The sequence below is a fragment of the Pteropus vampyrus genome, unplaced genomic scaffold, assembly GCF_000151845.1.
Source record: "Pteropus vampyrus isolate Shadow unplaced genomic scaffold, Pvam_2.0 Scaffold307, whole genome shotgun sequence".
NCBI lineage: Eukaryota > Metazoa > Chordata > Mammalia > Chiroptera > Pteropodidae > Pteropus > Pteropus vampyrus.
The window spans coordinates 384,061-401,797 of record NW_011889088.1 but is presented as its reverse complement, the minus strand read 5'-3'; the positions used below and the strand labels follow the sequence as shown (position 1 = coordinate 401,797).

General features: G+C 36.6%; 1 protein-coding gene across 4 annotated transcripts in view; it reads left to right on the top strand.

The window, feature by feature from the left end:
* The window catches only part of SBF2 (SET binding factor 2), a 379,135-nt gene that overhangs the window by 334,912 nt on the left and 26,486 nt on the right, over positions 1 to 17,737 (top strand). For 2 of the 4 annotated variants that reach the window (XM_011377246.2, XM_011377245.2), the window contains exons 28-33: positions 193 to 333; positions 1,232 to 1,327; positions 9,793 to 9,977; positions 13,241 to 13,417; positions 15,518 to 15,619; positions 16,355 to 16,540. In XM_011377246.2, the coding sequence (XP_011375548.1) occupies positions 193 to 333; positions 1,232 to 1,327; positions 9,793 to 9,977; positions 13,241 to 13,417; positions 15,518 to 15,619; positions 16,355 to 16,540 (887 nt within the window). The remainder of the gene's footprint in view (positions 1 to 192; positions 334 to 1,231; positions 1,328 to 9,792; positions 9,978 to 13,240; positions 13,418 to 15,517; positions 15,620 to 16,354; positions 16,541 to 17,737) is intronic. The other 2 variants (XM_011377248.2, XM_011377247.2) reach the window with 1 other exon arrangement.

Sequence of the window (17,737 nt, the reverse complement as noted above, 5' to 3'; positions counted from 1 at the left end):
AATCAAGAAGTAGGTGTGGTGAAACCAATATCATAGGAGGATTAGCCATTTAATAGTTTGGAGCTTTAAGTGGGGCTGGTTTCTATATTTGGGTGTGGTTACTTGAAGACTCTATATAGAAAGAATAAGCAAATATATATTTGTTTTATTAACATAGAGACTGTTTTATTCAATATTTTTTTTCTTTTATAGCTCCTACCTCCTCTTTAGAATCTTCTAGCAGCATAGAACAAGAAAAATACTTGCAAGCCTTACTGAGTGCAGTTTCTGTGCATCAGAAACTCAGTGGCAATAACACCCTTACTGTCAGGCCAGCACTTGCTCTGTCTCCAGGTGAGATTTGATAATACTTTACTTCTTGACAACTATGAAAAGTGATATTCTTTCCTAGGGTTAGTCTCTTTAGTTATTTGCACTGTTCATTCAACATGACCCCTTAAAGTTTTGCCTTGTGGAGCTATAACTTCAGCTCCTTTTACTTAAAAACCAGGGTATGACTATTAATTTCGTGTAAATAGTAACCAAATTTAGAGATTCAATTATTTTCTTTTTAGAAGAGTAATAGGAGAGGAGGTGGGAAATATAAATAAAGTCATCTGGTTTGTTTTTTTTCCTAGAATCTTTTACATAGATTAAAATATTATTACAAAGTTGAATGTATAAGTTGAAAATCTGTTTATTAAATGTATATTTATTAAAATCATCATGTATAAGCTTAAAATTGCCAAAATTTCTATAGCTTTTTATGATTTGCAGTACAGTTTGTTTTCACTAGATTTGGATGAAGCCATTAAGACTTGTACTAATATTTTGTTTCAGTTATCATGTGATGGAACCCCAAAGGGTTCATGTAGAGGTAACCCTAATCTGTTAGACACAGGAGCATGTGACTTGAAAAGTTGGTCTCCTTGGCTTAATCAGCTATTTGAATTAGCTCAACATAAGCAGAAAGTGGCTTTTCTTGTAAAGTAACACCATGCATGCCTTGCTTCATTTATCATTAAATTCTCTGATTGCACTTGCCAAACCTAACTCTCTATAATCTTGCAAATGTGTGTATCTCTGAGAAAATAGTAACAGTGCCTTGTTATCTCTATTACAGCTTTAGATACTTAAAAAGTACAATGTTTGGCAGCAATTAGACATGCTACACGTGAAGATAACTTTTTGTCATTTGAGTAATGTTAACCCAAACGACATGGTTTTTGTTCTTCTTTTTGGCTGACTTTAGGGCCTGAAAGGAGGACTTCAAGAATGTCCACTGTGCTTAAGCAGGTAGTGCCAGGACATTTGGATGTAAACCCATCCAATAGCTTTGCTCGAGGAGGTTAGTAAGATTGATTTTATAATTGAGCACTGATACAACCTTAAAAGCAGAAAACTTTTTTCTAGGTAGTAATACTTTAAATCAACTAATTATGGTTCAAATTGTTTTTAATTACCCTTTTCTAAATGAATGACCAAACTCGTTACTAGCATGGTGACAGATAAGTTTAGCCTCTTGAGAAAAGAGGTATAATTCTGAAATCTTACATATTGATGAGTTTGGAAGCTTTCGGAGGTGAGGGGAGCATGTCTAAATGGTGAGTCAGCCCTGAGATTACTCCATGACAGGGATCCCTAGCCCCCAGGCCACAGACTGCTACCAGTCCATGGCCTGTTAGGAACTGGGCCACACAGCTGGCGGTGAGCTGCAGGCCAGCGAGTGAAGCTTCCTCTGAGTTTGTAGCCGCTCCCCAGCACTAGCATCACTGCCTCAGCTCCACCTCAGATCAGCAGGCATTAGATTCTCATAGGAGCACCGGTCCCTGGTGCCAAAAAGGTTGGGGTCCGCTGCTCCATAATGCTTCAGGTTTGCAGGGTAGTACGACTGATCACAGAAGCATAAACAGCTAGGAAGAAATGATCCCATACTCAAGGCTGTGCCTCCAATGCCTGTTATTTTTACTCATGGGAATAAGAGAGAAGGTACTCCAGGTTTTCCTCTGGGCTATAGCTGCTGGCATTTCGATAAAAAGAAAGACCGAATATTTTCTCTTTTAGCTCCGAAGGGTGGTCTGCTTTGGTCTCTCGAGGTTTATGTTGGATTCTTTTACTTTTCAGATGAAATTCCAGACCAGGTATCTTGATTGTAAAGTCCTTCTACTTCACAATGGAGTCATAGAATCTTAGACTCTTCCTCTCACTCCTTTTCAATGCTGAATCCCCTTGAAAATGTACCAAGTATGTGATCCTCATTCTGCTTAAACATCACCAATAATGGGAAACTTGTTTCTTCCCAAAAATAGTCCCTTGCATTTGTAAACAATCTCTTATTTGTTAGAAATTCTTTCTCATTATTGTTCTAAAAATCTACCACCATGTTACTTTTACTTATTGACCCTACTTCTGCCCTCTAAAGTTGGAAAATTCTAAGTCTAATCTCTTACACTATAGCCCTTCAGATTTAAAAACTATTCTCATCTTTTTCTCTCTGAAAACTTCAGTTAACTCTAAATATCCCCAGTTCAGATGATTGCACTGGCCATTTTTTTCATCCTGTGGATTCTCCACAGTATTGAACTCATGCTTCCTAAGATTACATTAGATATGAGGACAGCCCCATCACTAGGGTGACTCATATTCAGATTAATATTTGCAGTCTATCTGCTTTACACGTGCTATTCTTAATATACTAGTCTCAAAGGTTAGTTTTTGGACCTAAATATACTATGTACTATACCTACAAAATTTCATCTTTTTCAATATGGACTATTTATTGTTTTAGACCTTTGGATCTTGATTCCTTCTACTACTGTGTTAACTGTTTTTCCAAGCCTCCTGTCATCCATAGATTTGATCAATGTCCTCATGTGATCTATTGTTTGAAAAAAATGAGGGACAAACCAGAAGTAAGGACAAAAGCCTTCAACAAAATAGTATAGAGGCCTCGCTGAAGGAAGAGATTGATCTGTTCATCTGTACTGGTTAAGAGTCCTACTAAAACTCACCTTGGCCCATATTTCTAAATCTCTGCCAATCTTTATAATCTGATATTCGCCAATCTTTCAAACTGTCAACTGTATCATAGAAGATTTTATGGTTAGTTTAGCATGACTCATTATAGGAATTAGTGCTTTTTCGTAATAATCTATTTTAGAATTTGGTTCAAAATCAACATAAAGGCTTTATTTTACAAAATTTACATTTTTCCTTTTTGAAAACCAAGATTACTATGCACATCTCCTGGCAGTTATATTGGTTCTTTGGATACTTTCTTTTCTACCTCATTAGAACTTTCTGCTAGTGCAGGATTTCCTAAGTTTTCAACCTTCTTCAGTCATCTTCCCAATTAGACCCTAAGGTCATTGTATTATTTTGCTAGGGCTACAGTAACAAAGTGCCACAAACTGTGTTGCTTAAACAACTATCGTCTGACAGTTCTGAAAGCTAGAAGTCTGAAGTTTAAGTTGTTGTGAGGGTTGGTGCCTTTGAGGGCTGTGAGGAGTGATCCGTTCCATGCCCTCCCCCTAGCTTCCATGCTTTGCTGGCAGTCTTTGGCATTCCTTACCTTGTAGAAGCATCACCTAGGTCTCTGCCTTCATCTTCACATGGTGTTCCTCCAGTGTGTCTGTCTCCAAAATTCTCCTTTTTATAAGGACACTAATCATATCGATTCAGGGCCCATCCCACTCCAGTATGACCTCATCGTACCTGATTACATCTGCAGTGACCCTACTTCCAAATGAGGTCACATCCTGAGGAAAGACTACAACATATAAATTTGGAGGTGGGAGGACATAGCAGTTTGACCTATAACAGTCATATATAGCTTTTTTCTGAATTTTTTAAATAGCGTTGTTTTAAAGTTTAAGATACAAACTCCATTCTTTTTATCATTTCTTTCTTGGTTAGTTTGAACTAAAAGATATAGTGACTTTCTCCTAAGATTCCTGGTATTTCTATTACCAAGTCATCTTGTAGAATTTGGTTCAAGGTTCCTGTTCCCCTTGTTACTTTATTTACCATCCGAAAGTTTAAATTGTCAGCAAGACATGTCAACAGTTTTTCATTTAACTTTTAGCAGAATGTAGTCTCCGGCATTTGTGTGGTTAGTTGAAGCCCTCTCACCCCACACCCGGCTCTTGTGTTTTACCTTTATAAACTTTCCCAGGAACACATTATCTGTTCTTCCATTTGGCCAGGTGACCTGTGATATAAATTTTAGCTACAAAACTGTTTCTCTTTCTGTGTTGGTACCTAAGGCTCATGGATATTCATCGATCTGTTTCAACTGCGTTATCTCCTTTTTTTTATATATTGCCCTCACACTCATGGCTTTTTTATAGCAGGGATCCCACCAGTGATTATGTTCTAATTATGAGTCCTTCTTTGTTCTTCTCAGAGGTACCTGGAAGGCTATCTTTACCTTTAAGGGTTAAATTCCTATTTAATTTGTTTCTGATCCATTCTCTGTGTAATGAGGTAGTAATTATTATTGGACACCTTTCTCAAATATTTTCTTCTGAAAACTACTGTGAACCTAGTGTGTCTCTTATGACAGCCATCATTCTGGTATCTTAAGCTGGGATCCAGAAACACAAATCTTATTCTTTTAATTCTTCACTCCCAAAGCCTCCCAAAACTTGCAGGGTCTCAGTGATAAATTGGAAGATGAGATACTCCTGTTTCCTGACACCTTCAACTTCTTCTATGATCCCTCTTCCTTGATCTCTTCTGGTATTGTCATTCCTCCTCACAGAGTTGCAGGAATGGACTGGGACAAGCAAGTTTGAGAAGTCTCACACGATTCCTTATTGACATGAACATGACAGGCAGAGACACACACTCAGGGCAAGGCTGGGCATAGACACTTAAATGCCTCACACGTAGTTCTCGTTCTTGCATCTACCACAAAGTACAGCGTCTCTTCATTCTTCCAGAGAGCCGGGCACCACTTCTCCAGAAGTTCCTTATTTACCCTGTGTGGGAAGAGCTTCCTGTCTCTAAATCTTCCTCTTAACCTTCTCTTTTATTCTCTTCTGTGTATTTTCACTGTTTTTTTTTTTCTTTTCCCCATACCTTTCATTGTCATAGAATCTTAGTTCCTGGTTTCCTTCGTATTTTATTTCTTCTGTGTACCTTTCTCCCTCTGATGAGCCAGAGTTTAGATGGACCTCCACCTTCTCCCTCACCCTTTTCTCAGAGTAATCACTTTGCATTCAGTATACATGCTGATGAGTTTCTTTACACAAGAACCAGTTAAGAAAAAGTGGATATGAATGGATCACATTACTTCTCACTTTAAAATTAAACTAGATTTTGAGCCCCGTGGGGAAAAACGCATATACTTACAACTTGGATAAATTATTTTGTGGAGTAGAAAAACACCATGAGAAAATTGGTACAGCCTCTTAAATACAAAAATGTAATAGTTAGGTGTATTTGAGAAGTACCCACATGAAGGCAGCTTTTTAATTTTTCATCCTTTACATTTCCATGGCCCTTTTAAGTTCTTCTACACGTATTATTTTATCTTTGAAATTACCTCCAGAATAGGTATTTTAAGAGGCTCGGAGATATGAAATGACAAGGTCATGTAAGCATATAAAAGCATAAGTGGGGCTAGGATTAGTTCAGTCAATTTCAGTGCAGCATTCACTGACTATAGTCTGTATTCATGCACTGCGCTAGGCTAAGGTCACATTGATAAATACAGTACTCTACCCCCACGTCCAACCCAAGCATCTCTTTTCTTTCTCTTCTTTGTTTGGTCTGAACAAAGTGGCGGAAACAACACCAGTGCTTAGGAAACACGGACAGATCAAGGGTCACATGGTTGCTTAAGTGACAAGACAGTAGGAGTTTGGTTCAAACATTCAAATTCAAACCATGGGTTAAGAAACCTTAATTCTCGGTGTCCACTTCTGTAAGATGGAGGTAATAGTATCTAGCTTTATTTATGAATAATAAATGAAATAATATATGCAAAGCACTTAACTTAGTAACTGGCTCATAATAGGAGCTCAATAAATGTTAGTTCTATTATTGTTGTTGATTATTATCATTATTTTTGCCTAATACTCCACTGAAATGGGAGGAAAGTCCACATTTGCATTTAAATGCTTTAAGCCAGGTTGGAAGATAGAGGGCATATGCTCTAAGTCTACCTCAAATTTCTTTGATCATGTCTCGCAGTAAGAAATACATACATATTCATTTTATATCACAATTCAAGTAGGACTAAGTCACAATGCAAAATGTATATATACTAAAACAAAAGTTTCATGAAACAATACTCATTTATATCACATACAGTGCACATAGTATATTCAAGTCTACTCTGTTTCACATTTTTAAAAATACTTATTAGACCTACTAAAGTGATCTTAGAAACCACTAAAGGGGATGCTACAGTTTGGAAAAACATGACTCCAGGCCAGCGTTAGAGGCTCAGGGCAATTTGCCACCTAGGAATCACTCAAGAAGCTAAGCAGACCTCACCACCAACACAGTAGTGTAATTTTTTTGGTCAACACAACTGCCAGATGGAATTACAGTTCTCAAAGCCTGCTGCTGGCCCCATATCAGTACAGGCCATTTTCTCGTTGCTGATTTTCTGCTACATGATAATCGCTTGGCAGTTTTTCATTAATGAGCCTCTATTTGGAGGAAGTACTTATTATTTTTTTTTATTTAGTACCCCTCTTTTTTTCCTTTCAGGGAAAATAAATGAGTTGAAAATATAGTAGAAGACCACAATAGTTTAAAGTGTATCCATTTTAAAAAAGAAAATAATCAAATGTTTTTAGTGCCTATATAGCAGGTTCTCAGCATGGATACAAGAATAAATATGGTTAAGTCCCTGCCCTTTGGAGCACGTAGTCTAGTAGAATAAAATATGCAAATAATCATAATGCTGTATAATCAGAGTTTAAGTAGAGCTCTCTACAACTCTGGGGACAATTAGGAATGGTTTTCAGAGAGATTCACATTGTTTCTGGATCCTATGGGACAAAGAGTTTGTCAGGTAAAGAAATAAGATAAATCATTCCAGGCAGAGGGACTAGCATAAGAAAGTGTGATTTGTTTAGGAGACAGTATTTCAGAATCAGGAATCAAACATTTAAGTTTCATTGTAAGCATTTGGTGTCCCATATCCAATAGAAAAACTCAAAACTTTGGCAGAAAGGAGAGCAGTTGCCAGCACACAGCCGCCCTTGTGCCTTTGCCATTCAGTCACAGGTCTTTGTTGTCCTGCAGTAGCATTCTATGCGTACAGTCAGCCAGCACCTCTGCAGACTTAGCTTTCTGACTTCCTTTGGCCACTGAAGCCATCAATGCCCTTAGTTTCCTGCTTCCAAAGGAGTGAGGCAGAAATGAAAAATCACTTTTAATGATTTTTTCTTTTATCCAATTATAGCATATTTTGTGCAGTGTTGCAATGTATAGCTTAATAATACTGCTGTTGAAGTTCAATCCTGAATAAATACAGAGACATTTTCATTAATTGACTTGAGCAGTTCCTTTGCTCAGGACATACTATAACTATAACTTACTGCTCACCACTTTTGTTATTACCAGGTAAAGTTTGCCATAGTCATGAAGTGCTTTCTTTCTGTTGGGGAAAAAAAATAAAATAAAATAAAAATAAAAAACGATATTACTCAAATTACAAAAGTATTATCTTTAATACTGCCCATCGTTTTGGTACAAGTAGGGATTTTAGGAGAAGTCATTATTTCAATCATCCCAAGCTGTATTTTTAGTAGCATTGGGTATTGTCACAGGGTCATGAATTTTTGCTGCTCATAACTATGTGTTTATGGAAAATAAATATAATTTCCAAATGAAAAGAGAAAAAAGAAGATAGTGTGGCAATTCTTAATGCTCTATTGCAAAAACATGCTCTTAGTTATTCCAAATGGTTGCTAGAGCTTCATTCCTGATGTGATGACCTTCCTCAAAGAACAAATGTGTTATACAACACATAGCATTTGCCAGTCAATCAGCCTCCCTTAAATACTAGGGCCAATGTATTCCTAACATTTACCCCTTCCCTAAATTCCTTAATTTTATTATTGTCACCAGATGACAACTTCAAAAGCTTATTCCATTTGGTATAATTTTTCAGTGGCACTCTCTGCTGTGGTGTTCATTTCATTGCGCTTATATTTATAAACAGGAGCTGAAGTTTCATTTAACAGGCACTCAGTTCATCTTTTTTGTGTGACTGTGCAGCTTTTATTTGTTAATCAGATATTCTACTTTTATTATATTTACACTTTTCAACTATGTTAACTTAATTATAAAAAATTAAATAACCTGTTCTTCTCTGACTCAGTTTGCTCTGATGTTTGCTGCTATATACATTTCATTCCTCCTTCTGTCTTTAATCTTACCTACCAGTGCATGGGTACAGAGATAAATGTTTTACTCAGTCAAAACCCCAATCTTCAACTAAGGGAAGAGTCCATAATCAAGGTACTGTATTACCTGTCCTGATGTGTCACTCTTTTTAACCATCTTCATATGAAAGCATATGTGTTACAAGCAACTTTTTTCACATTTGTTTTGTCAAATTATCTTTTATTCTCACCCACATTCTGAATTTCCTCTGTGATTTTATTTATAAAACCTTGCCATAATATATAAGACAAGCTCATAGGTTCTATAGAAAGATTCATCTAAGCAGAAATCACCTATAAAACTTTTTTTTTTTAGCAACTGGTCTCTTGCCCCTATAAATGCTTATAAAGAGAGAAGCAGATGTGACATTATCATAATGACTTCTGTTCACTAGAAATGTGGCTTGATTTAACACTTGTCAAAGATTAAAGCTTCTCAAAGAGCCTTTCCAAATCTAGAGAAGAAAACCCACTTTAGAGAAGCAGCGGCAATGTCTTGTACCCCTGCGACCCCACCACCAAGATGAACACCACAGTCTATGGGCATTTATAAGGGTCTCCCTTGCTGTGAAGGTGCTGAAGTGCTAGTCAAACTTAAGACAGTATATGCCTTTGTGTTTGGATATTTCATATTTAACAGTCTCACCTGCATATAGAAATCCTTGATTTTCTAATAAATATAATTAAGGTCACTTATAACATGAGATTCTTCTAACACCTTAGCTTGGTCTTTCCCTTAGAAGACATTTGCTTCTGACTGTAAATTTTAAATAACACCTCCTAAGATGTAGTGAAATGTTCATACTGACTTTAGAACTTCTCATGATTTTTCAAGGGTACTGGGAAAAATGAGTATAATATAATCTTTACTAATTTTAAATTACATCATTTTGGCATGATACACAAATATTAATTCTAAATCCAGCCTGAGATTTTAGTAGGTTTAGCAAAGTTCTAATGTATTTCTTAATCTAAATTTCTTATTGAATTGACTGACTAAAGCAGAAGAATCTTCCTTACTTCTTTCATGAAGCCCTGAAAAATGAAGTCACACTACGTTCTCTTTAAGCTTCATTATTACCTCTTGCCTGCATTTTTCCTTTTCCACTCTTTCTATTTGTGATATCAGTATTTACTTATAAATACTGACTTTACATCAAAATACAATAGGATTGACTTGAGTGACTTCTTAGGTCCTTCCATGCATAATATTGTATGATTTTGAAATGCTATATTGAATAATGCTTATATGTTGCAAAAATAAATGACAAATAACCAATATTACCTAGATTAATTAACTTGCTATTACCTCTAAAACTAAACGTACAGAGCATGCATCTTTTTCTCTGTTTGGTGGCATTCCCACGTCAGATTACCTCACTCAATTATTTTGGCTTTTGTGAAGGTGTATGGGCAAGTCTTCGCTCTAGCACTCGCCTGATCAGCTCTCCAACATCCCGCATTGATGTTGGCGCCCGGCTGGCAGGCAAGGATCACTCGGCTTCCTTTAGTAACAGCACCTACCTGCAAAACCAGCTCTTGAAACGCCAAGCAGCCCTTTATATATTTGGCGAAAAGTCGCAACTAAGGGTAAGATTTCTTTTTCTCACTTAGAAACTTTATGGATACACGAAGGCAGTTTATAAAACTTATCTCATAAACCAGCTTTCTTAGAAAAAAAAATTTTTTGCACTGTGGATTCTTAACCTGCAGTTAATAATCAATCTCAAAAAAAATTTTAGCTCATTACATATATATGTATATATGTCTACATATATGTAAAATAGATAGAAGTAGGTAGATAGATAAGCATACACATATGCATATTTATTAGCCATGAAAATAAATACTTATAATAATAAAAATATCAGCATAAACATCAGGAATATTAGAAAGCACATACAAAAAAAAGAAATAATTAGGCTTATTTAGGCTGTTTTTTTTTCACTACCTTAGTTCAGCTTCCAAAGGAATCTGTGCCCACAGCAGAACAGAAGATTCCATTGTTATAAACCTATTGACAAACAAAGCTACAGGAAGGTAAAAGAATGAAAAGACTCTGGTACTACATGTGGAGCAAGGGAAGGCCAAGGCTCTCTTTTCTAAGTTCTATTTTTTGGAAACTTCACAAGGCTGTATATATGGAGACATATATCCTAAGAAATGTCAGAAAATTCAAACTATTAGATGCTAATCAACTTTATTCTTCCTTTCAAATTATTATGCTAAAGAGCTTCACTATGCTCAGGTCTCATAAATTATAATGATAGTTTCTATCTCCAAAACCACCAGTAATTTCTTAAGTTTAATGTTTTTTGCAATTCACACATTACAAAATAAATTTTATTACTACTGACAGTTGTGTGGGAAATAAAGTATTTGTTAATTCAAAAATCCCCTCAAAGTTCAGTCCAGTGCTCAGTCAGCTCTGGAATCTAGACCGACCTTCAGTTGAACTGTGGAATGGAGGCTGTGAGCAGGATCCCACATGCTTGGTCCTCAAGTGCCAGTGACTGAGTCATCTCTTCTGGGGCAAGCTGGCTTTGCTTGCTCTTTTCCCACTGCCTAGACTACTGCAATCACTTAGTCACCAACCTTGAGAGTACAAGGCATGAAACAGCTGGGTAATACTCAATTTTTAAATATGCACACGTCTTATGATACAGCAGATAATTTTATATCCAGAAAATAGAATACCTTTTAACAGCTATCCAGGGTTGCCAGCACAGCCTCCTTGGCACCAGCATCTTTCCCAAAGTAAAGTTTCTACACTTAAGTGCACCACTTCTTCACGATCTAAGGACTGTCTCTTGAATGCTCACCTCTGCTATTCCCTTTACACATCAATCCTCAGATTAGATGTATGATCATGCATATGTGAATAAGAAAGACTAACCACTTGGGACCCTTCCTCCTTTTTTATCTCCTTCCTTCCTTTCTTCCTTCTTTCCTTTCTTTTTCTTTCATTTTTTTCTTCTCTTTTTCTTTCTTTTTCTTTTCATTTTTTTTTCTCTTTTATCAATAAAAAATTATATTTAAAAAACATAATGTCGCTATCCTAGCTCAGTAGTTATTAGGATTTTTGTATATTCCATTTGGGCTTTGCTTTTTATTAATTTAGTTGTGTCTGTAGAGTATGGGTCCATATCTGTCTGATTATAGCTACATTCTAGCTAGCACAGTGCCATCTAGTTGCAGCCCTGCACCTTATTCTCCCAACAAAGGAAACGTATAGGAAAGCAAGTAAGAGTGACTTTTTCTAAATAATCTTGACTTGGTCTTATTTATCCTTTTTAATTCATGTACTTTAATACCTTATACTTAGTAACAAATTCCTTATGATCTAACAGTGTTCCTCAACACTGTAGATGATAACTCCTGGTTCGTAACATAGGCATACCTAACATATTTGTAATTGGGAATGGAAAAGAACCTAGTTTTCCTAAGTAGTAAACTATCTTTTATTTATTATAAGTTCTTTTTAAAAACTAACATAAAAGAGCTAATGTATATTGCTAAGTTCTTTATCTCAAGCCACAACATGTTTCCACGTTGTATAATAGTCTTCATAATTACTTTAATCACTATATAACATCTTATATTGTTGGATATTTCAGTTTCTTTATCTTCTATATATAAAATGCAGTCATATTTTCAAGTGTATAATTTATTATTTTTTTGAGATACAATGAGATACAATTCACTAGGGGTCTTTTTTCTACATTTTAGATTATTCTTCAAAGTAGAATTACTAAGACAAAGTTTTTTTCTTGATACACATTAGAAATGCCATTTAAAAAAAAACTTGGAAGTTTTTGCTTTTTATTTTAAAACTTTAACAGGCCTTTTTAAAAGTACTCTAAAATAACCAATATAAAACATCAAATAAACCCTATGTATAAGTACTTGGCAGCAGATATTTTTAAATGTGGTAAAGTAAAAACAACATAAAATTGACCATCTTAACGTGTACAGTTAGTACTGTTTAATATATTCACATTGTTGTACAGTCAACCTCAATAAAGCAGTTTTACTCTTAGAAAAGCAGAGTAATTTGGGCAGAATGTAAGGAAAGTGGAAAGAATATGAAAAAATTAATTCATTCTTTAGCAAGAGAAGTTAGAGAATTTTTAAATCTTCAGAATTGGGTAACTAGATTGTCAAAATAAAATATTTAGTTGGGCCATCAGTTTAGTATTCTTTAATTACAAAAGCAACCTCACATGGAAAAATTCCATACGGATTAAAGATATAAATTATAAAAGACTTTAAAAGACTAACAACAATATTAGCAGACTTAGGGCAGTGAGATTGTGATTTTTGTTTCATTCTCAATGTTTATCTCTACTTTTTTTATATCACAATGACTGTATTTTACTTGCTTAATAAAAAACAAATATGTGTATGCCTACAAACCTAATGTGTAGAGTTTTGGAACATCAGCAGTGTATTACCTTTCAATTACAGTGTACTTCTTGGGGAGACTTAGTTTACAGTTTTGTATTAATCATACTATCCATGTGTCCCTGGTTTCTCTTTAGACTTCCAGGTTCATGACCTTAAAATTGGCTTGTATTTGGTGTTATAAGCTCTATCAGGTTCCAGCCTACCAGTAGTCTCTTCGAGTTCACAGAATGACAGCAAACCACATCAAACTACTAGGCCTTCCTGAATGGCTCTTTCCAGCAATACGGACACATGAGCCACACAAGATTGATTTTCTTGACCCATTGCATCCTCTGCAGCTACTTGGCCTCAGCTGACTGTATATCATTAAGTATTACTCTGTCGAAAACATGGCTCTTTTATTTATAGCACTTCATCTGCCCAATTCTCTGCATTTTTATCCACAGAACTTTAAATTAGAATTTGCTTTAAATTGTGAGTTTGTTCCTGTTGAATTTCATGACATCCGACAAGTGAAAGCCAGTTTTAAAAAGCTGATGAGAGCTTGTGTCCCAAGCACCATTCCTACTGACTCAGAAGTGACCTTCTTGAAAGCCCTGGGAGACTCTGAATGGTTTCCACAGGTAATGTCTAGAGCAACTTATCTCTGAAATCCAAGGGTATACAGAATTGGTCATTTAGAAAAAACACAATGCATTCTCCAACTACCTGACCATCTGCCCTTCATTGGGTGTCCTCTATAAAGGCGTTTTGGTTCCAGGAAACTATATGATATGAGAGAGGACGGGGGAGAATTCTCCATCCCTGGGTTATTTCTCTGTAAGTGAAAAGTGTAGGATGCTAAGCAGGAGATTATTATTTTTAGAAGGAAACTTTTTGATACACAATAAATGTGTGTGTGTGTGTGTGTGTGTGTAAGGCTCCTGCTCTGTTGTCAGCAGAGTGAGGATCCAGGACAGATGTGATTTGTAGATGACTCCAAAAGCCTTTCTCTCTTACTTTCTCACCTTGCATTTGTATCTGCCTGTTCCATGTCTCTAGACTTTAAATTAACCCCCAAAACAGCTCCCAAAGGCACATTGAATGCCCTGGAATCCTACTTAAGGTTTAGGAAAAACCTCGTATCCTTCCTTCAGCTAAGTCAAGCTTGGGATGTTTTTAATTGAACTCTTACTGAGAAATTAAGAAGAAATAAGTATGCCAATACACATAACCCACATGTCTTCCATACCACAAGAAGAAAGGTATTTATGACATGCATGTTTTAGACACTGATGCAGACCTTTAGCTAAGAGCATCTCTGCAATATAGCCTTCAGCCTTGTCTTTAGGTCCCTGATACTATGTCCATTCTTCCTCCATCCCCTAGAGGAGCTTCCAGCCCCTCTGTCCCTGCCCCTATCCAGCTCCAAGCCTCCTGCCTCCCTTGAGGAGGAAAAGGGTTGTTTTATATAGTATATTGGACTAAAGGCAAAAAAAAAAAGCCAGAAAATTATGTGAGTACCCAAAGCGGTGACTATTCTTAAGATACTTAAACCATATAAAAACAGCCCACATATACAATTAGCTATAAATCTATATCAGGATATATTAATTACTATTAAGACCATTTAGGATTCTTTGAGTACCCATGAAAGGAGCTGATCAATACTCCCTTCAGTTCCTAAGCTGTGTGTCCCAGCCCCAAAATGTCCCCACCACACAGCCTATCTTTACTTCTGGTAAATTCTGTGTCTGCTCCTTATTCCAAAGTAGATCCATACCAGAAGTTAATGACTAAAAACAGTAGAAAACAGTACCCTGCTTGGGATATTGGCATTTTAACTCGAGCAAATGCTAAGCACAAGAAAATTCAAGTCTCGTAATAGCTGTCTTATAGAAACAGTGAATTGAGGAGCTTCCTGTTGCTGGAGAGGACATGTGCCTTGTTCCTGTGTTTAAAATAGCCTAGCTCTGTTTAAAATAAGGGGTGTTTTGTTTTGTTTCTTTTTGTTTCATTTCGTTTTAGTGCAAGGTTGGATTTATTCTACAAATTATGACAAGTGATACTTAAAATATTTTTTAAAACTAGAATGTTGCACATTTGGTTTTGAAATCTGTATGATCTGCTCGTACCCTAATTGTTCATTAGGGACTATGAGCAAATTGGCTTGGCTTTAAAAGCTGAGCACAAATACAAGTTTTCTTTCCATTTAATACACAGTACAGACAAATAAGTGTCTTTTTTTTTTAAAGATATAACTCATTTATCATAAAAGTCATCATTTTAAAGTATATAGTTCAGTGCTTTTTAGTATATTCACTAAGTTGTGCAACCATCCCAATTTAATTCCAGAAAAATTAAGAGTATCTGAAACAGAACTTACTCCGCCATCACAGAAAAACAAATTTTAAGGCCAATAACTATGTTGAGAGTGTTACTTAGAACCTCTCTCACTTTCCCTTCTCTTCCACTCTACAGAATTATAGCTCTTCTAGGAAACCATTTAAGATCAATTATTATCATTATCTATCCCTAGAACACATTGTTTTAAAATGTGCCTACTATTAAAACTATGTCATTGTTTAATCTTGATTTTGACAACTTTTAAGTATTTAAAACTTTTGTGTTTCTTTTGTCCAGATATTTCATCCCTAACTTGTCTGAGGCTGATAACCAGTCTCTCTATCCTTGGTACACAGAAAGTACCTGGTCTAATTATGACCTCTTTTCCTGTCTCTTAGCTTCACAGGGTAATGCAGCTAGCTGTGGTTGTATCAGAAGTACTTGAGAACGGTTCCTCCGTTTTGGTCTGTTTGGAAGAAGGCTGGGACATCACTGCACAAGTAAATTTACACATATTTTCAGATATTTAATTTTTTATTGGCATGAATTTATATTTCAGTTCATTTGATTTTAAATTCTGCAGATGAATCTTTTGTATAATGACCAGTACGTATAGATAGAAAAAGTCCTGTGTTAAGCAGTACAGGCTGTCAATCAGAAAGCTCTGTGCCGTGAGCTTCCAGGCCCATGTGTAGCCTAGAGCTCTGGCTTGGAGCCTCAGGTTCCCACACCACAGATGCACCACGCGAGCATACAAGCGGACTCTTGACTAGCAGTGTAGCAAATGAACCATCCTTCTCAGGTTTTGTCAGTTCTTTCCCTGGTTCTCTGTAAGTCCCTCCTTTACTCACTCCAGAGTGAAAAGGAAAAATATGGATATAAACTACAGTAAGACATTAATCTATACCTGCCAAAAAAGTAGCTATAGGTTTGAGCTGATTTTCCAGCCCCATTAATTAACCTAAGAGAAAGCAACAGTCAGCAAACTGGCCAGGTAAGCATTAAAATCTGAATTTCCTGAAAGAAAACATGTAGCCAAAATGAATCTGACTTATAGTTTTTACTGGAAAGTTTGTGGAATTAATTTGATTGACTGTCCTGGAGCAGTTAATGAACTGCTGTCCAGGTAACTTTGCCTGTGATTTAGCTATCATCAAAAGGAAGTGCTTTGTCTTAACAAAAGGATTTTTTTCAGAACTGAACATAATGAAGTATCCATCCTGTTTGTGCCCTAGGTGACATCTCTGGTTCAGTTACTCAGTGATCCCTTTTATAGGACACTTGAAGGCTTCCGGATGTTGGTCGAAAAAGAATGGCTCTCTTTTGGTCATAAATTCAGTCAGCGGAGCAGCTTGACCCTCAATTGTCAGGGTAGTGGTTTTACTCCAGTCTTCCTACAATTCTTAGACTGTGTACACCAGGTAAGTAGAGCATCTTAACTTGACTTAATATGAAGGAAAGGAAAGGACTAGCATGTATGAAGCATTGCAGTACTGTGCCAGGTACCTTCATGTTATAATAACTCTGGCGAAGTTAGCCGTTAGACTTGCTGAAATCTCAGCTGTAGACTCCTGGGAATAGAGAAGAAAAAAAACTAGTTGGCTTTTTGAACTAGGACAGCTGAGCTGGCTGTTGGACTGGCCCCCAAGTGAAGTGGCCAGCACTCTAAATTATCATCTCCCAAGAAGAGGAGCAAACTTGGGCTTGTTCTCCAAGAAGGTTTGACCTCAAGTAGACCAGAGAAGATCTCTAGGTAATGGCAGAGCTGGAAATCCAGCATGTGGTCTTCCCCACTTGGGAGGACCCTAGCTTGTGCCTGGGAATATAGGAAGTAGAACCTAACCCCTCGAGAAAGAATCAGAGCTCAACCAGGCAAGCCTATGAAATTGGGAACACTGGCTCAGTTCTACTGGGTGAGCAAATCAAGGCTCAGCAAGAAACCAGACAGAAACCCAGGTGTATAATCCAGGCAAACCCAGTGGAAGGTGGGTGAGGGAGATGTGAATGCTCTAGTCTCCCTCCCACCTTCATCTCAGGCACATCAGATAAAACTTCCTCTTGGGCTGCTGGTCAGGATTGGGCTTGAGAGTTAGATGGCACTGAAGCCGCACGTTAAAGGCATTGGCGCTGGTGGCTAAACTGGCCTGGGGAAAGCAGCGTTGAAATTTCCAGCTTTGTTTCATCTGCATCACAACAGTGAATGGGTTCTGGCATGTCAGATATATTTGTCAGAACAGTGAGCCTCTTTGGAGTACGTTGGTCTCAACTATGTATTAGAAGGGAGGGTGAGAATGTTTTTAGGAACCAGAATGGGAATTAAGTCTTCTGTAGAAGCCAAGTTGGTGTATGGTTGTGTTTGGTTTGGTTTTTTATTCCATTAATTACTTAATCAACTTTTTAATTCACTACTAATTTTTAAAAATTATTTAAAGTGTATAATTCAGTAGTCTTTAGTATATTCAGAGTTGTGTAATTACCACAATCCATTTTAGAATATTTTATCATTGGCAGTGACTTTCCATCCCCACCCCTCACCCACCACATTCACACACACTGGTAGTTATGTTTTCGATAGCTCTAATCAGCTTCTTAAAGAAAAAATCTATTGATTCTGCCTG